The sequence below is a fragment of the Stegostoma tigrinum genome, chromosome 10, assembly GCF_030684315.1.
Source record: "Stegostoma tigrinum isolate sSteTig4 chromosome 10, sSteTig4.hap1, whole genome shotgun sequence".
In the NCBI taxonomy this organism is placed as follows: Eukaryota; Metazoa; Chordata; class Chondrichthyes; order Orectolobiformes; family Stegostomatidae; genus Stegostoma; species Stegostoma tigrinum.
In genome coordinates, this window is record NC_081363.1 from 39,831,905 (window position 1) to 39,852,814 (window position 20,910).

The 20,910-nt window shown below is 42.3% G+C and overlaps 1 protein-coding gene across 3 annotated transcripts in view; it reads left to right on the forward strand.

The window, feature by feature from the left end:
* Window positions 1–3,515, forward strand: part of LOC125455709 (tumor necrosis factor alpha-induced protein 2-like) — a 45,506-nt gene extending 41,991 nt beyond the window's left edge. For all 3 annotated transcript variants that reach the window (XM_048538051.2, XM_048538053.2, XM_059649115.1), the window contains exon 13: window positions 500–3,515. In XM_048538051.2, coding sequence (XP_048394008.2) covers window positions 500–656 — 157 coding nt within the window. In that variant the 3' untranslated portion in view covers window positions 657–3,515. The remainder of the gene's footprint in view (window positions 1–499) is intronic.
* Window positions 3,516–20,910: the final 17,395 nt, after the last annotated feature.

The window sequence follows — 20,910 nt, forward strand, 5'->3', positions numbered from 1 at the left end:
TGATACGCATTTAGATGGCAATCCTATGGCAGGATACAAATTAAAATGATTTTTAAGAAGCTTCTGCAATTAGTACAATCAAAAACATGTATCAGTTGCTTTAAGACAATGGCATTATCAGAGTGAAAGGGATTAAACTCATGTGTGGTATCAATCAACATAGACAGCAATGTTTCGACAGAGTAGCTAATGTTGTTTCATCAAGTTTCTCAAATGCAGTGCCACACTTGATTGTAAGAAAAATTCAAAGAAGGTAAGTTCCAAAATTGAGATTTCTGATTCAAGTTTATGCACAAGGGTGCAACCAATTAAGATTTTATTATTGTATGACTCACTTCTAGAATGTTTGGTAGTTAAGTTAGCAATTCACACGTATGCAGATAACTACTGCTGGAGAGAATAATTATTCTTCACTTTTCTGTAGATTGTAAATGTAGTTTTTGCTGCAATGAAACCCTTTTGAGCTATTCATCCTAATCAAATGGTTCATTCTCTGCAGAAAAGAACATGTTAGAGCCATCTTGCACTTGAAAGTCAGTGTGAAAAAATCAGATGAAAAGAAGATTCTGAACATTCTCAACACACCAATGAATAACTCCGACTCTCCCATGATGAGCAAACTCTTTTCCAACCCTACCTTACTTAAGGCTCTCTAGAAATCATCTGGTAACCATCAAAAGGGTGATTTACTTTAGTAAACAAACACATCAATGTTGGATATAGCGTGTTATATAGCGTGTTAGAACTTTTCCAGTTCTGACACACCCACCAACCTGTGGTTGATTGCCTAATTAGAGACATAAGTACTTCATTTTATGGAGCACCTATCATGTCCAAAGCAGATCTGAAATAACTTTACTACTTTAGGGATTTCTCATTACATTGTCATTGAACATACCGGGTCTTATACGTGTTAAAATGCAAATGTCAGAATGAATTTATCTCTAAATTACGGTTGTACATTAAGATTAGGGATAGCATGCTGTAAACAAGGTGAGATATATTGACATTCCACTGTTAGTTTGGATTCTGCTGCTGCTTTGACACCATTATTCATTAAAACAAAGTGGTAACAATGGTGCGTTTCATTACCAAATCATATTGACTGATTCTGCTCTCAAGTAGTTGGAAGAGCAATAGATGAGGAATAGTCTGTCTGACAAATAATAGACAGGAGAGACAGGCTGACACGAAACAGAGCAAGTGCTGTAATATGAGGTCCTGATTGGGTCCGAAAGCCACACTGGTTCAAATTCAAGACAACGTTTGTACAGAAAGAAAAATCATTCTGAAATGTCAGGAATATAGTCCACCCAAAGCTTTTTTGTAAATTTTTAATTTATATTTTCATAAGACGTGCTTATTCCTGACAAGGCCAATGTTTGTTGCCCATTCCTAATTGCCTTTGAACAGAATCATTTGTCATGCCATTTCAGAGGCAAGTTAATAGTCAACCATCTTGCCAGGGATCTGAATTGACATGCTGGTCAGACTTAGTTAGGATGGTAGATTTCCATCCCTGAAGGCTGGAAAACAAGATGGGTTTGTCCAACCATCTGGTAGATTCATGATTACAAAAAGTAAGACTAGTGTTTTTATATCATTTTTTAAAATTAATTACATGAGGTTATACACTCACAACTTCCATGATAAGTTTTGAAGTTTGTATTTTCTTTTCTTATAGTGTGTAAAACTGAGTGGGATGAGAGAATTATGCTTATAGCCATGGCCACTTGCTCTGTAACAAAGAAGTATCATGATTCCCATCTGATAATTGATTTTACAATAGCTGTAGTTATTGTGATCTCATGAACCTGAGCATAAAAACAATTAACAGATTATTCTTTGAAATTGAGTTTTTGTTAGATCGTAGAATCCCTATAGTGTAGAAGCAAGCCATTCAGCCATCAAGTCCATACTCATCGTATGAAAAGCGCCCCGCCCCGGCTCTCCTACCATATCCCTGTAACTCTGCCTTTTCCCTGGCTAATCCAGCTAGCCTACACATCCCTGGACACTACGGACAATTTAGTCTGGCTAATTTAGCTCAGCTGCACATCTTTGGGCTGTGGGACGAAGCCCACACAGATACAGGGTGAATGTGCAAACTCCAGACAGACACTCGTTCGAAGCTGGCATCAAACTCTAGTGCCCAGTGATGTAAGACAGCAGCACTAACCACTAAGCCACACTGCCACCCATAAATAACCATAGCAGTCTACTTGAAATTTAAAAGTGCCCGTTGAGAATGATGTTGGACAGTGTGGCCTTCCCCACTGGAATGAGATTTTAAACCACATACAACTTTTACAGTGAAAGTTTTGAGCCTCGTAGATGAAGGTGATTGTTTTCACCATTATACCATGTACTCCATAGTTATACAAAAAATCTCAGGTTATTTTTGACTCTATATTCTGGACTGATGCACCTCATGGTTTATTTCACTCTGAAAATTTCAACATTGACAGAGAATTCTGTTACAAAAATCTGGACTTTTAAAGTTTTTTTTGATATGACATGAGGTGTAATATTTACAAAGAAGTAAATATTTATCAGTCAATTACTGGTAGACTTTATGTATGCTTGTTTAATTGGATCATAGACGAAAAATTTTGACATGAAGGGCATGTAAATAAGACTGGAACCAGAAGATAAAGTATTTTAAATACAAACAATTTTCTCAATTTGGATTATGAAGTTTATTATTATTTTCTAGGTCAATTGTCACAGATCACTAGATTTCACATCTTAGTAGGTGAGGTACAATTATTGAGTGTCTTGTGACATGACAATAAGACAGCAATAGCTGTGTTTTTTTTACCAAGTATTAAATGCGGATTGTGTTTGGAGCTAATGAGCCTCTTTGAAAACAATAACTTCGAAATAACCATGGATGGCACCAGAGAGTGAACTGCCAACAATTCTGCAATACCGTAATTAGCAAAATTTAAATAGTTTAATAACCAGACTAAACAGTAGGAAGGGAAAAGCCAGGTGACTGTCATAAATATTTGCGATACTGTGAACATTTATTTTGGTCTACTGTATTTAAATTGTTGGTATTTTAACAGCTAGCCACCTGTGACAGCGTTAAATAATACCTGTGTTATAATTAATGTAAATTTTCTTCAATTGTCCTTCAGATAAAGTATACAGATACGGCTAGATAAATGTTTCTGCACAGAGTTTTAAAGAACTAAGAAATGTTTGTGTAGTTTCCAAATATACCCAGAAGTGAAATATGCATGTACTGTACTTAAAATTTCCAATATCAACAACAATTGCTATGTCAAATTCAAAATCCAATTTTGCACGCTCGTGTTCTAATATTACTTATACAGTATTAAAAATCTTTGTTTTTGCTTTTGTTTTCTAATGCATATGTGAAATAATGTGTCATTTAAACAATTTTCTGCAATATATTGTCTGTTGGAAACATATTGGAAAGTTTGATCACATAGTCACTGGCTATATTCTGGTGCTTCAACAGTAAATAAAATGTGATAGTTATTCAACTTCTTATTATTTGGGTTTTTCAGAATGATCATCCAATCTCTTAACTAGACATGTTATATAACAATTTCAAGTTTGCAAATTGAAGTTCATACACAATGTCGGCTCCTAGCTCCCTTTAATGCCCCTTGGAAACTCATATAACTGAACACATATTGAGCATCATTAAGGGCTGCATGGAGGAGGAAGAGCAAAGGGTGATAGGTGGATGGTATGAGTTAACATTGAGCTGGCATAGGAATCAAAGTAGTGAGAATAATTGGGGGCCTATAGGGCACGAGGATTCATAAGAGGTGGATGCAAGAACGTGGGTTGGTACAGGTGATATGAGTTTGCAGGAGATTAGTTGACACTGATAGCACAAGATGAGCGAGGAGAGTGAAAGGTGACAGCAGGAGGGGTGTTCTCTGTTTTAATTTTTATGTTTAAAATTTGAACACTGTGATGAATTCCTGAGGGAGAATTTCCAACCAGCCCATCATGGGAACTGAGGCCTGGGCCAACTTGCAATCCAGCCCATGTCACTGAGCTGAATGTTTGGTCATTTTTGAAGGTCAGGTTAGCAGAGTTGGAATTTCTCTGGGCTCTGCTCCTCTAATTGGGTAACAAAACTTTGGGGACATATGTTCATTGTAACTGTCCAAACTCCATAAAATACAGGCCTACAGGCCCAATTTATTCATTCTTTTCCCATAGGATAACCCTTTCATCATAGGAACCAATTTAACAAATATTAGCTGTCCAGCCTCTAATACATTATACACGTCCTTAAATACGGAGATTAAACCTCTCTGACTCCAATTCCATGGCAGTACAAGCTAGCTGTAAATGGTGACAGGAATTTACAATTGTGGCCCCTGTCAGCATTCATTAATGAGCAATAAGAAGCCAGTTCATTTTTCGCACTTCAATCAACAGTTAATAGGGTAAATGAGCAAAAGAAATTCTCAAATCTTCAATCTGAAAACTTGTTATATGACACTGGATACTTTGTTCATTCATAAACTCTGTCAATGTAAACTCTTTCCAGCATGATTTCTGTACCATTTTATGGCAAGTAGGAACAACATAACTAATAGTGCTCTCTTGATGAATTACTGTGAGATGCCTCTTCTTTGAACCCTAAATGAGGGATTTCACAGGCATCAAACCACTGTCGCCGGTTTACCACCTTCAACAACTGTTATTGGCTCGGCACAAAGAGGGAAAGAGGTAAATCTGTATCAACTAACCACTAACTTTATTTGGAACAAAAATAGAGATTACTATGAAAGCTCAGCAGGTCTGGCAGCTTCTGTAGAGAGAAATCAGAGTTAACGTTTCATGTCCAGTGACTCTTCCTTAGAGCTTCACTAACTTTATTAAATTAGTTAAAATGGACATACAATTCACACCGTTTAGTTCAGAAAAACTTAGCAGTAGGCTGCAATTCATACAAGGCTAGAAACTAAGCACAACCCCATTGGTTTCCATGACATTCCCTCCTGAACAGTTAGCCAAAATAAAGGTTAATATGCAAGATTAGAAGTTCATGCTGGCCAGGCAATTTCTCCCAAGGTTCAGGGTTATCTCCACGCTTCGAAGCTTGGGGTCCACAACTTCACAAAATCTCCAGAGTTTTTGCTGCTGGCACACCAAAATCCTTCATTCTTAGCTTTTCTCTTTATCTTACAGGTATCTTGTCCTTGTTCATTCTTAGTTCATCTGACGAGCCGGTGTCTTTCCATTACAGGCTCACTCGAAGGACACCATTAGGACTACCTCATTAGTCTTCCACCAAATAAGGACTTGCACCCAATGTCATCCCTCAGGACTGATCTGTCAAACCAGCCCAAGCCAGCAGCTGGCTTTCACGTAACTTCAGTTCAAAAGCTTGCTGTTGTACGTGTAAACCCCCCCCTGGCCAACGCCATGATCCCATGGCCAACGTTTTGTAAACCTGATCCCAAATTAAATCAATCTTAATGTTGTTCATTGACTATTATATATTTTTCTGTATTTGTTTAAAATACTTTGAATTCTTGTGCCACACACACAGCTGTGGGAAAATGAATTGCTGAAAACCTCAGAGCTGCACATGCAATTTTCCCATGTTGGGGCTTATATCAATTTGCAGAAATTCTTCTTTAATTTTTCTGTTATGATCCCAGCTGATGGTAACATTGAACAAGTAAGATCCCAGAGTGAAACCTGGCTTAGAAGATCATATAGTAAAATGTGAGGCTGGATGAACACAGCAGGCCAAGCAGCATCTCAGGAGCACAAAAGCTGACTTTTCGGGCCTAGACCCTTCATCAGAGAGGGGGATGGGGAGAGGGAACTGGAATAAATAGGGAGAGAGGGGGAGGCGGACCGAAGATGGAGAGTAAAGAAGATAGGTGGAGAGAGTATAGGTGGGGAGGTAGGGAGGGGATAGGTCAGTCCAGGGAAGACGGACAGGTCAAGGAGGTGGGATGAGGTTAGTAGGTAGATGGGGGTGCGGCTTGGGGTGGGAGGAAGGGATGGGTGAGAGGAAGAACCGGTTAGGGAGGCAGAGACAGGTTGGACTGGTTTTGGGATGCAGTGGGTGGGGGGGAAGAGCTGGGCTGGTTGTGTGGTGCAGTGGGGGGAGGGGACGAACTGGGCTGGTTTAGGGATGCAGTAGGGGAAGGGGAGATTTTGAAACTGGTGAAGTCCACATTGATACCATTGGGCTGCAGGGTTCCCAAGCGGAATATGAGTTGCTGTTCCTGCAACCTTCGGGTGGCATCATTGTGGCAGTGCAGGAGGCCCATGATGGACATGTCATCTAGAGAATGGGAGGGGGAGTGGAAATGGTTTGTGACTGGGAGGTGCAGTTGTTTGTTGCGAGCTGAGCGGAGGTGTTCTGCAAAGCGGTCTCCAAGCCTCTGCCTGGTTTCCCCAATGTAGAGGAAGCCACACCGGGTACAGTGGATGCAGTATACCACATTGGCAGATGTGCAGGTGAACCTCTGCTTAATGTGGAATGTCATCTTGGGGCCTGGGATAGAGGTGAGGGAGGAGGTGTGGGGGCAAGTGTAGCATTTCCTGCGGTTGCAGGGGAAAGTGCCGGGTGTGGTGGGGTTGGAGGGCAGTGTGGAGCGAACAAGGGAGTCACGGAGAGAGTGGTCTCTCCGGAAAGCAGACAGGGGTGGGGATGGAAAAATGTCTTGGGTGGTGGAGTCGGATTGTAAATGGCGAAAGTGTCGGAGGATGATGCGTTGTATCCGGAGGTTGGTAGGGTGGTGTGTGAGAACGAGGGGGATCCTCTTAGGGCAGTTGTGGCGGGGGCGGGGTGTGAGGGATGTGTTGTGGGAAATACGGGAGACGCGGTCAAGGGCGTTCTCGATCACTGTGGGGGGAAAGTTGCGATCCTTAAAGAACTTGGACATCTGGGATGTGCGGGAGTGGAATGTCTTATCGTGGGAGCGGATGCGGCGGAGGCGGAGGAATTGGGATCTTATCTTGGAATTCTCCAGCATCTGCAGTTCCCATTATCTCTGATACTATTAGAAGATCATATGTTTAATTTTTGCAATTGGCCACTGTGGCAGTTAGCCACTGAAAACATTCACCCAAGAGTGTGAATGCTCTCTAACAAAGGAACACAAAAATTTATTTCAGAAAAGCAGAAAACAAACAAAACCCTCACTATATATGTACATAAAACAGCTTAGAAAAATCTAAACATAAATAGTAGAACAAAATATCAACCTTTTTCCCAGCAATATCTTTTGTAAATTTTCATCCCTGGTGAAGCGTCACTCCTTTCTTAACTCTTTTATTTCTGACTTAGCTGACCCTTTCATTTCGAGAGCTTAGAGATATCTTTCCAGTTCAGAAGCCTGGATTCCTTTTCAGTTCTGACAACTTACAAACTTCCACACAAACTCTCACAGCTTGCATACTTCTCAAAGCTAACCAGTCATTCAACTGAAAGGAAGCTCAGATCCCTCTGAACTGGTACTTGATAGTGAGCTCAACAAATTTGTCTAGAACATAGAATATTACAGCGCAGGACAGGCCCTTCAGCCCTCGATGTTGTGCCGACCTGTCATACCGATCTCAAGCCCATCTAACCTACACTATTCCATGTACGTCCATATGCTTATCCAATGATGGCTTGAATGTACCTAAAGTTGGTGAATCTACTACCGTTGCAGGCAAAGCGTTCCATTCCCTAACTACTCTCTGAGTAAAGAAACTACCTCTGACATCTGTCCTATATCTTTCACCCCTCAATGTAAAGCTATGCCCCCTTGTGCTCCCCGTCACCATCCGAGGAAAAAGGCTCTCCCTATCCACCCGATCTAACCCTCTGATTATTTTATATGTGTCAATTAAGTCACGTCTCAACCTTCTTCTCTCTAATGAAAACAGCCTCAGGTCCCTCAGCCTTTCCTCATAAGACCTTCCCTCCATACCAGGCAACATCCTAGTAAATCTCCTCTGCACCCTTTCCAAAGCTTCCACACCTTTCTTATAATGCGGTGACCAGAACTGTACACAATACTCCAAGTGGGGCCACACCAGAGTTTTGTACAGCTTCACCATAACCTCTTGGTTCCGGAACTCGATCCCTCTATTAATAAAAGCTAAAACACTGTATGCCTTCTTAACAGCCCTGTCAACCTGGGTGGCAACTTTCAAGTGTCTGTGTACATGGACACCGAGATCTCTCTGCTCATCTACACTACTAAGAATCTTACCATTAGCCCTGTACGTTGCCTTCTGGTTACTCCTGCCAAAGTGCATCACCTCACACTTGTCCACACTAAACTCCATTTGCCACCTCTCAGCCCAGCTCTGCAGCTTATCTGTGTCCCTCTGTAACCTCCAACATCCTTCGTCACTATCCACAACTCCACCAACCTTAGTGTCGTCTGCAAATTTACTAACCCAACCTTCTACGCCCTCATCCAGGTCATTTATAAAAATGACAAACAGCAGTGGACCCAACACCGACCCTTGTGGTACACCACTAGTAACTGGTCTCCCGGATGAACATTTCCCATCAACTACCACCCTCTGTCTTCTTTCAGCAAGCCAATTTCTGATCCGAACTGCTATATCTCCCACCATTCCATTCCTCCGCATTTTGTACAATAGCCTATTGTGGGGAACCTTATCGAACGCCTTGCTGAAATCCATGTACACCACATCAACCGGTTTACTCTCATCTACCTGTTTGGTCACCTTCTCAAAGAACTCAATAAGGTTTGTGAGGCACGACCTACCCTTCACAAAACCGTGCTGACTATCCCTAATCAATTTATTCTTTTCTAGATGATTATAAATCCTATCTCTTATGACCTTTAGCAACACTTTACCAACAACTGGAGTTAGGCTCACTGGTCTATAATTACCAGGGTTGTCTCCACTCCCCTTCTTGAACTGGGGAACTACATTTGCTATTCTCCAGTCATCTGGCACTATTCCTGTAGACAATGACGAGTTAAAGATCAATGCCAAAGGCTCGGCAATCTCCTCCCTGGCTTCCCAGAGGATCCGAGGATAAATCCCGTCCGGCCCAGGGGACTTATCTATCTTCATCCTCTGAAGGGTTTCTAATACCTCTTCCTTGTGAACCTCAATCCCACCTAGTCTAGTAGCCTGTATCTCAGTATTCTCCTCGACAACATTGTCGTTTTCTAGAGGGAATACGGTTGAAAAATATTCATTTAGCACTTCCTCTATCTCATCTGACTCCACACACAACTTATCACTACTAACCTTGATTGGCCCTAATCTTACTTTCGTCATTCTTTTATTCCTTAAATACCTATAGAAAGCCTTAGGGTTTACCCTGATCCTATCCACCAACAACTTCTCATGTCTCCTCCTGGCTCTTCTGAGCTCTCTCTTTAGGTCTTTCCTGGCTACCTCGTAGCCCACAAGTGCCCTAACTGAGCCTTCACATCTCATCCTAACATAAGCCTTCTTCTTCCTATTGACCAGAGATTCCAACTCCTTCGTAAACCACGGCTCCTGCGCTCTACAGCTTCCTCCCTGCCTGACAGGTACATATATATCTAGGACACACAGGAGCTTTTCCTTGAATAAGCTCCACATTTCTAATGTGCCCATCCCCTGCAGTTTCCTTCCCCATTCTATGCTCCCTAAATCTTGCCTAATCTCATTGTAATTGCCTTTCCCCCAGCTATAACTCTTGCCCAGTGGTATGCACCTATCCCTTTCCATCACTAAAGTAAACATAACAGAATTGTGATTGCTATCACCAAAGTGCTCACCTACTTCCAAATCTAACTCCTGGCCAGGCTCATTGCCCAGTACCAAATCTAATGTGGCTTCACCCGTTGTTGGCCTATCTGCATACTGTGTCAGGAAGCCCTCCTGCACACACTGGACAAAAACTGACCCATCTGTAGTACTCGAACTATAGTGTTCCCAGTCAATATTTGGAAAGTTGAAGTCCCCCATGACGACTACTCTGTCTCTCTCACTCCTATCGAGAATCATCTTTGCTATCCTTTCCTCTACATCGCTGGAACTATTCGGAGGCCTATAGAAAACTCCCAACAGGGTGACCTCTCCTTTCCTGTTTCTAACCTCAGCCCATACTACCTCAGTTGACGAGTCCCCAAACATCCTTTCTGCAACTGTAATACTGTCCTTGACCAACAATGCCACACCTCCACCCCTTTTACCATCTTCTCTGTTCTTACTGAAACATCTAAATCCCGGAATCTGCAACAACCATTCCTGTCCCTGCTCTATCCATGTCTCCGAAATGGCCACAACATCGAAGTCCCAGGTACTAACCCATGCTGCAAGTTCACCTACCTTATTCCGGACGCTCCTGGCATTGAAGTAGACACACTTCAAACCAACTTCTTGCTTGCCGGTGCCATCTTGCTTCCCTGAAACTTGATTTCGGACCACCCTACTCTCAACCTTTTCTATAGTCGAACTACAATTTTGGTGCCCATCTCCCTGTTGAATTAATTTAAACCCACCCGAATAGCCTTAGCAAATTTCCCCCCCAGGATATCGGTACCCCTCTGGTTCTGGTGAAGACCATCTTGCTTGTAGAGGTCCCACCTACCCCAGAAAGAGCCCCAATTATCCAAGAATCCAAAACCCTCCCTCCTGCACCATCCCTGTAGCCACGTGTTCAACTCCTCTCTCTCCTTATTTCTCGCTCACTAGCACGTGGCACGGGCAACAAACCAGAGACAACAACTCTGTTCGTCCTAGCTCTCAGCTTCCATCTTAGCTCCCTGAATTTCTGCCTTAAATCCCCATCTCTCTTCCTACCTATGTCGTTGGTGCCAATGTGGACCACGACTTGGGGCTGCTCCCCCTCCCCCTTAAGGATCCCAAAAACATGATCAGAGACATCACGCACCCTGGCACCTGGGAGGCAACACACCAACCGTGAGTCTCTCTCGTCCCCACTGAACATCCTATCTGTCCCCCTAACTATGGAGTCCCCAATGACTAATGCTCTGCTCCTCTCCCCCCTTCCCTTCTAAGCAGCAGGGACAGACTCTGTGCCAGAGACCTGTGCCCCACTGCTTTCCCCTGGTAAGTCGTCCCCCCAACAGTACGCAAAATGGTATACTTATTGTTGAGGGGAATGGCCACCGGGGATCCCTGCACTGCCTGCCGGTTCCCTTTCCGTCCCCTGACCGTAACCCATCTGCCTTTTTCTTGTACCTGAGGAGTGACTACCTCCCTGTAACTCCTCTGAATAACCCCCTCTGCCTCCCGAATGGTCCAAAGTTCATCCAGCTCCAGCTCCAGTTCCCTAACACGGTTTTCAAGGAGCTAGAGTTGGGTGCACCTCCCTCAGATGTAGTCAGCAGGGTCACTAGTGGTGACCCTTACCTCCCACATTCTGCAGGAGGAACATTCAACTGCCCTGACCTCCGTTCCCATTATTCTAAATTCCCAAGACTTAAAAAATAAAGAATAAAAAATAAACTTGTTACCTTACCAATCAGGCACACAGAACCTTTTTTTTTGGTTAGAGGAGGAGGATGGGTGGGAGACACTCCCCGGGTAGTGTCTCGGGTAACGCAACCACACAAATACATTCCCTCACTCACTCACCAGTCCCGTGTCGGCTCCTGCTCAGTGTACCTCCGCCTATTCACTAGGTAAGCTCTTTATAGATTCAAAAACAGTGATTCACCGGCTTCCCGACAGGCTCCTGCTCCAAGCTCCCACTCACGCTGTTGCTGCAACCAGTTAACTAGTTATGTTTTGTCAGTTCAACTTCTCAAACATTTCTTCAATTAGCAGCACAGCTATCCCATGCAGCACTGTGAAGTTATCTCCATCGCAGTGAAACTACATCCTGTTTTGGTGGACAGAGCATTCTCCATCTCTGAGGAGCACCTAGGCACAAACATAGCCACAGAAGAGGGAAAGGCAGTTGGAAATTAAGACCCCTTCCACAGCCTGGACCTGGCAAGTTAGCTGTGTTTTGTTTTAATCCCACAACCTGTTTAGGAATGCTATGATACACCTCCTAAGCAAGTGGGACTTGAATCTAGTTTTCCTATCTCTGGCACTGCACCATAAGAACACTTGCAAGTTAGCTGTTTTGATTCTCATTAGCTGTTTTGATTCACATATCCAGAAGTGGTCTTACACACATTTGGTTTTTGTTCCCATCACCAAATTACCCAGGGTGTTTTTCTCACCTATTAGCTACTACCAGTAAATCACCCGTGTTTCCTCATTGATGAATTTATACGCACATCTGACTCGCCCACACCCTCCCACACTGGATGCCCAAAGTCCAGGAGTATGAGGTTGAAGTGCAATCAAATGCTCAACAAAAGTGTTTTCAAATAACTAAAACTGGGTTGCAACCACCCAGAACCAATATATACATGGTACCAGGTTAGCAGCTTCAATTAGGGTCATTAGCCACTATTTCCGCCACTTCCAATGGGCTGCCAGCACCAGACACATATTCCCTCCCCTCTCCTGTCAGCCTTCCACAATGGCCATTCACTCTGGGACACCCTGGACCGCTTGTCTTTCACTCTCAACACCCCCACAGCCTCACAGCAACTTCCCCTGCAACCATGGAATGTGTAACACCTATCCATTTACTTACTCCCTCCTCATTATCTAAGGGCTCAAACACACCTTCCAGGTGTCACCTGCACTTCTCAGAATCTAGTCTACTGCATTTTCTGCTCACGATGTGGTCTCCTCTGCACTGAGAAATCAAGGTGTAGTCTGGGTGACCACTTCACAGAACACCTACGTTCTGCTCACAAAAAAGAATCTGACCTTCTAGTTGCCTGCTACTTCAACATACCATCCTGTTTCCTGGCTGACATCTCTATCTCAGGCTTGCTGCAATGCTCCAGCACAACTGAGCACAAGCTGGAAGAACAGCACCTCATTTTCTGCTTGGGAATTCTACGGCCTTCTAGACTCAATATCGAGTTCAACAATTTTAGGGCTTGAGGCACCTTCTCCCATGTCCTTAACCCCCAGACACCAAGCCTTGTTATCACATGGTCTGCCATTACACACATTACTAATTGTCCCCATTAGTAGCTTTTCACCTTCCTAACCAAATCATTATCCATTCCTTTATCTATTCAACTGTTCTTCTCTCTCTTTGAGCTCTATCTCCATCAATTGTTTACTCCTTAACCCTTTACCCCACCCTATCTTCTGCATAATAAAAAAAATTTCCAACATACCATCAATTCTGAGGAAGGGTTACCGGACCTGAAAGGTTAACTCTGATTTTTCTTCACAGATGCTGCCGGGACTGCTGAACTTTTCCAGCAACTTCTGTTTAGTTCCTGATTTACAGCATCCACAGTCCTTTCGGTTTTTATAACTTGAATGAAAGCAACATATGCATGTAACTTGTAACATTGCCCGCATTAAACACCATCTATTACTTACTTAAAGGTTTATGCAAATGCCAGCATTTTCAAGTCCCATGGTGGAATTTGTAAGTGCTTTTTTCTTGTTATGTGGAGCCTGAAATTGCTGCAAGACAGAAATTGTCAGACTGTTTCTTATATATGACTTAAATTTGTAAAGTAAAGCATCTGATTTTTGGAAAAGTAAGTGTGCAGTGCTGGGTGGATAGAAACACCCTTAACTGGTCTCTTTAAATCTCTTGCCACACCAGCTCCAGGGAGTGTTGTAGGGGATTTCTTTCTGAAAAGAAATTGGTGGAGTAATTATGAACAGGAATTGTTACCACCACTGATTCCAAAACATAGGAAATTGAATACTTAGCGGTTTCTTAATTGTTCCTCTTTGAAAACAACAGAATGCTGATAAAGCACAAAATCAAATTATGTTGATATATATCAATCCAGTACTAAAATCACTGATGGTATATGTAATTAATTTTTCTGGGAATCGGAAATTCTTTTGCTGTCCATTGTTTAGCCAGTAAACTGAGAGAGATCCTACGTAATCCAACACACAGTAAGTTTCACTAATTTTCTTCTTCCTTGGATTTCAGTATATAGCTTTTTTGAAGTTCAGACTTTATGGCACCAGTATAAGCTAAATTAGAATATCTCAGGATAGTTGTTAAGGAGATAGAGTAAGAACTGCGGATGCTGGAGTCAGAGATAACACAGTGTGGAGCTGGAGAAACACAGCAAGTCAGGCAGCATGAGAGCAGCAGGAAAGTTGTGCTTCGTATCAGGACTGAGGAGGGGGAAGAGAGGTCAGAAATAAATGAGGGGGGTGAGACTGGGGTCAGGTAGGTAGGATTGTGGCAGGTGGATGCTGGTAAGGGGTTATGGAGATTGGTCAGTGGAAAGGGTGGGGTGGACAGGTGAGAAGGAAGATGGATTGGTTGTGTCAGGTCAAGGAGGTGGGGATGAGGGGGAAGGTTGAACATGGAATGAGGCCAGGGGTGGGGAGATTTTGAAGCTAGTGAATTCTATGTTGACGCCATTAGGCTGTAAGCTCCCGAGGCAGAATATAGGGTGTTGTTCCTCCAATTTTTGTGTGGCCTTATTGTGTCATGGTGGGGGCCCAAGATGGACATGTCATGAAGGGAATGGGAAGGGGAGTTGAAATGGCTGGCAACTGGAAGGCGGTGTTGATTGGAGCTAACATAGTGCAGATGCTCTGTAAATCTGTCACCGACTCTGTGCTTGGTCTCTCTGATATAGAGGAGACCACATCGAGAGCAATGGATGCAGTAGACCAGGTTAGAAGACTTACAGGTGAATCCCTGTCAGATGCAGAAGGATTGTTTGGTGCCTTGGATGGAGGTGAGAGGAGAGGTGTAGGGGCAAGTGTAGCACTTCCTGTGGTTGCAGGGAAAGGTGGCAGGAGTGCTGGGGTTGGCAGGAAGTAGACAAGGGAGTCACAGAGTGAGCAGCCCCTATGAAATGCAGATAGAGGTGGGGAGGGAAATATCTCTTTGGTCGTGGTGTCAGATTACCAGTGTCAAAAGTGGCAGAGGATGGTGCGTTGGATTCGGAGGTTGTGAGGACCAGGGGGACTCTATCCTTGTTGTTGGAGGATGGGAGGGGATGTGAGGGCAGAAGTGCAGGAAATGCAGTGGTTGGTGGCATTATGAATCACAGGAAAGGGGAAGTTACACTCCTTGAAGAAGGAGGACATCTGGGATATTCCGGTTGTGGAACATTTCATCCCGGAAGCAGATGCGGCAGAGGTGGAAGAATTGGGAGTAAGGAATCACATTTTTGCAAGAGCATGTGATAGCGCCGATACAGTCATCGATGTAGCAGAGGAAGAGGTGAAGGATAGGGCCAGTATAGCAGCAGAAGAGGGATTGTTTCACATATCCTATGAAAAGGCAGACATAGCTCAAACCCATGAGGGTGCCAATAGTCACCCCTTTAGTTTGGGAGAAGTTAAAAGGAAAGGTTATTATGGGTGAGGATAAGTTCCGTCAGTCAGATGAGGGCGTTGGTAGAGGAGGGCTGGTTGGGCCTGCGGCAGAGGAAGAAGCAGAGGGCTTTTAGACTGTCTGCATGGGGGAATACAGGTGTTACAGAGAATAGATGTCCATAGTGAAGATGAGGTATTGGGGGCCAGGGAATGGGAAGTCCTGGAGAAGGTGGAGGGTGTGGGTATTGTCCCGAATGTAGGTGGTGAGTTCCTGGACTGCGGGGATAAAATGGAGACAAGGTAAGCTGAGGTGGGTACAGCGGTGCAGGAGCAGGCAGAGACAATGGGTTGGCTGGGGCAGTCAGGTTTGTGGATTTTGGGGAGGAGATAGAAACAGGCAGTGTAGGGGTTGGGGAATGATCAGGCTGGAGGCTGTGGACAGGAGATCTCCCGAGGTGATGAAGTTGTTGATGGTCTGGGAGATGATGGTTTGGTGATCGGGGTGAGGTCACAATCAAGGGGCTGGTAGGAGGAGGTGTCAGAGAGTTGCCGTCTGGCCTCAGCAATTTACAAGTCAGTGCGCCATACCACCACCGCTCTCCCCCCCACCCCCCGCCTTATCAGCAGATTTAATGGTGAGGTTGGAGTTGGAGCGGAGGGAGTGGAGGGCTGCATGTTCTGTGGGGGAGAGGTTGGAGTGAGTGAGAGTGGTAGAGAGATTCTGGCAATTGATGTCATGAAGGCAGTTAGAGATGAAGAGATCGAGGGACGTTAGGAAACTGACGGGTGGTGCCCAGGGTGTTGAGGGTCTAAAATTGTCTCAATGCAAAACAAAACCATAGATATAAACATTATGTAATCATAGAATCATTGAATTTTACAGTAGAAAAAAAAGGCTATTCAGCTTTTCGTGTCTGTATCAGCTCCTGAAGCACATACCCAGCTAGTCCCATTCTCCATAGCCCTATAAATCATCACTTTCAAACAAAAAATGACAAACAGCAGTGGACCCAACACCGACCCTTGCGGTACACCACTAGTAACTGGTCTCCAGGATGAACATTTCCCATCAACTACCACCCTCTGTCTTCTTTCAGAAGCCAATTTCCGATCCAAACTGCTATATCTCCCACAATTCCATTCCTCTGCATTTTGTACAATAGCCTATTGTGGGGAACCTTATCGAACGCCTTGCTGAAATCCATATACACCACATCAAATGGTTTACTCTCATCTACCTGTTTGGTCACCTTCTCAAAGAACTTTGATGTCAGAGGTAGTTTCTTTACTCGGAGAGTAGTAAGGGAATGGAACGCTTTGCCTGCAACAGTAGTAGATTCGCCAACTTTAGGTACATTTAAGTCGTCATTGGATAAGCATATGGACGTACATGGAATAGTGTAGGTTAGATGGGCTTGAGATCGGTATGACAGGTCAGCACAACATCGAGGGCCGAAGGGCCTGTACTGTGCTGTGATGTTCTATGTTCTATGTTCTATATATCCAGCTCTCTTTTGAAACCTCCAATGGAATCCACTTCCACCACTCTCCCAGGCAGTGCTCTCCAAAACCTTACAACTCTCTGAGTAAAAACATTTCTCATCATCTCACAGCTTGCTCATAATCTTGAAATTGTGACCCCCAGTTACTGATATACCAACTAGTGAGAGCAGAATATCCTTATTTCCCCTGCTAAAATTATTCAAAATTTTGACCTCAATAAGGTCTTTAAGTTTTCCTTCTACCTAAGATCATTCATTCTTAGAATCATTCTGTTAATATTTGTTTAAACTCTCTCCAGGGATTAAAAATACTACCTTAAATAAGGCTCCCAGAACTGCACGCAATACTTCAAATGTGGTCTGGCCAATGATTTGTAGAGGAGTAACATCACTTCCTTGTTTTTATACTCTATGCCACTATTTATAAACCCAAGGATCCCAATAAGACTTCTTAATAATTGTTTCAATTTGCCCAACCACCTTCAGAGAATTTTGCAATTGAACCCCAAGGTCCCTCTGTTACTGTACTCCCCTCAAAATAGTACCATTGAGCCTGTATTGTCTTTCCATATTTCTTCTACCGTAATGCATGGATTTTTCTGCTTTGAAATTCATCTGCCAAGTGTCTGCTCAATTGCTGAATTTATCAATGTCTGTCTGAAGTCATTCAGTGCCATCCTCATAATGTACTATTCTTCCTAACTTAAATACCATCTGCAAATTTAGAGCTATTGCCCTCAGCATTCACCTCCAAATTGTTTGTATAAATCATAAAAAGTAAGAGCCCCAACATTGACCTCTGGGGAACATTACGTTCAGCTCATCTCCCATCTGAGAAATGCCCATCTATACCTAGCCTCTGTTTCTTATCATTTGGATAACTTCTAATCCATACTGCCAAGGATTTGTTAATCCCAAAAATTTCTAATTTGCTAACCTACCTGTCATGTGGCAATACATCAAATGCTTTCTCAAAGTCAAAGTATAAAACGTCTATTGCACCACCCCCATCCACTACCTTTATCACCTCATCAAAGAACTCAACTAAATTTGTCAGGCATAACTTGCCCATGACAAAGCTATGTGATTAATCTTGTTTTTCTCCAAGTGTATATTTACCTTATCCTGTAATCTAGCCTCCATTAGTTTTCCCACTATTGATGTCAAGCTGACATGTTTGTAGTTTCCTGGTTTATCCTTTGCCCCTTTCTTAACTAATGGCATCACATTTGTAGTCATCACCCCCAGTCTATTCATTTAAAAGCAAACAAAGATTCCATTTGTTCATGCTCTTAGGTATAGTCATTGCAGTAAATATTCCAGTAATTAATTCTAACAATTTACAACTATTGTGGCATTTGATTATTAAAGTAAAGGTAAATTTGATGCATGGTTGCAACTTTGAGAAGGTAATTTTTGTTATAAAGAGTTCGGAAAGACATTTGAAACAGTATCCTAAAGACACAACTGCCAAGAAAGCATACAACTTATATTCCTAGCAGGATATCTGTGTTGTAAGAAGTATTTACAAAGCTGAATGTTTTATGACAAACAAAAAAAAACAAACTAAGGACCACCAACAGTTTGAATTCAGTTCAGAATCAGGTTTCAGTTCAGAAGAACCAGGCTTTCAGTTATTAAGAACTGTTTTACCCCAGCAGAAGTGTAGTTTTACTTTACAAACTCTTCAATCTGTGAGAATCTGAGAAGACATATACAAGATGTCACAACTGGAAAGAGAAGTAGGCCATGAGAACTGAAGTGAAACTTCAATAACACTAGAACTGAAAAGAAATCCAAGTCTTCAGAACCAGAAAGATATTCCTAGGCCATTGATACTGGAAAGACTTAGTAAAATATGAAGAGTCAAGACTGGATGATTCTTCACTAATATTTAGTATCTATAAAGGAAAATGTTGAAGCTTTGTATTGATGTTCATGTTAAGATCTTTTTAAACTGTGATATAAAATATATTTGATAGTTTTGGTTCAATAGTTATTTGAGTATACAAAAGTTGGGCATTTCTGAAAAAATACATATTTTATTGAAACTTTTATTGTCTTGCGCTCATCAGAACAGATTGCAAGAATACTGATGTAAATCATAGAACCATACAGTACATAAGATGTCCCTTGGCCCTTAAGGTGTGTAGTGCCAAAACTACAGTAAAACTGCACTGGTCATATTCTAGCACTTGGCTCATTACCTTGAATGTTATGACATTTCAAGTGTTCACCCAAATATTTTTTAAAGGTTGTGTGGTCACCCACTTCAGCTATCCTCCCAGGCAGTGCATTCCAGATCCTTACCACATCTGAGAGTGAAAACTTTCCCTCAAGTCCTCTTTAAACTCCTGCCTTTCACCTTAAAAATATGCCCCCGTATTAGTGACTATTCAACTAAGGGGATCGTCTGCTTTCTCTTCACCCTCCCCATACCTCTCATAAACTTATGCTCCTTTATTAGGATTCCCTCAACCTTCTCTGCACCAAAGGAAACAACCTAGCTTTTCTAGCCTCTCTTCACAGCCAGGATGTTCCATCTCAGACAACAACCTGCTGAATTTTCTCCACACCCCAATATTAATAGAATTATTGTTAATCAATCTGTACATATATACTCCAGGTATGTGACCCTATGAACTTATATTTTCCAGCTCAGCAAATAGATTTTGCAGTGGTGTTGTTGTAGAGAATGCCCCCATACAGCAATTGACAGAAAGATGTGATTCTGGAATTGAATAGAATTTTCTTGCTAATTGCAAATGTGTGAAGAATTATGCAGACAACAAATTTAGATTGCCGATCAGGCTCACAGCATGGCATACCTCTGTGCACTGGAAGCTACCTGTATTAATACACAGGGCCCGCTATCTTTTCAGACAAAAAGATCATGTGTGCACATTTTACCTGTTGGAACTCCAGAAAATAAGTGAAAGCCATCCGCTGGTTCATTTCTCAGGCAATGCCCTGATAAATCAAAATTAAACTGTTTGATTTAAAATTTAAACAAAGTGCAGTGGTTAACTGTCAATTAGCATTAATGGTTACATTCTGTTTGTCTCAACCAATCACAATCCACTTGCAAACTATTCAGCTCTCCACTCATGCAGTATAAATGTTAATTTCTTTCTTATATTTCAAATTGACTTGATGAGTTCACAATATAAAACTTTGACAAAATGTGTCTTTTCTCAATATGTTTGTTTTTCTTTCTTTAGTGCAATGAGCCTGTATTAAAGAACATTGGCAGACTCACATGAATACGTCATCATAACTGGTCCCTGGCAAGGGGTTCCTTTCTTTACGATTCAAGGTGAAGTGGGAGGAATTACCTTCTCTTCGTTATTCAATCCCACTCAATTGGTTGCAATAAGGTTAACTTAAAACTTAACTTAAAACAATGGACCCTTCCCATCTTTCCCAGTATCAATATGTTAATGCTTTAAAATTAGCCAATCTATACAGATTAGAAATTAGAAATGAGAAATGATTAAAACAATAAAAAATTAAAAAGATATACAAATCAGTGTATGGTTTTTTCGTGTGGACTAGATCGTGTAACGTTGCAATCATTAAATTGGGCAGTTCCAGTTAGTGCTGTCTCTAGCAGTTCAGCTGTTGCTTTTTAGATTTTATATTCTACAGATTGGCTGGAAGAAGTTGTTTGATTTCCTGTTCGATTTCCAGCAATCAAAGAGAGAGACACTTTCCGCCATTCCCTTTTAAACTACCTAAAAGGTTGGAACATGAGTTCGACATAAATGACATCAGGGCAAGCTGATCTGTAGGAGTAGGCCTAGAGTAGAAAGGTCTACAATTTGCAGAAGCAAAGAAACTTCATCTGAAGCTACATGAACAGAATGAGGTCAGGGTAAAGGTCAGAATCCGTACAGGAAGAAATGATCAGTTGAACTCAAGGAAGCTAACATCACGATTGAGGGTAAATGTGGAAATATGGATATCTTGATCCAGAATTTAGAGCTTTGAACTGTATTAATTCATTGGAAAATTTTTAAAAGTGAATATCTTTTAGGCGCCTAATCCACAGTATATTTTAAAA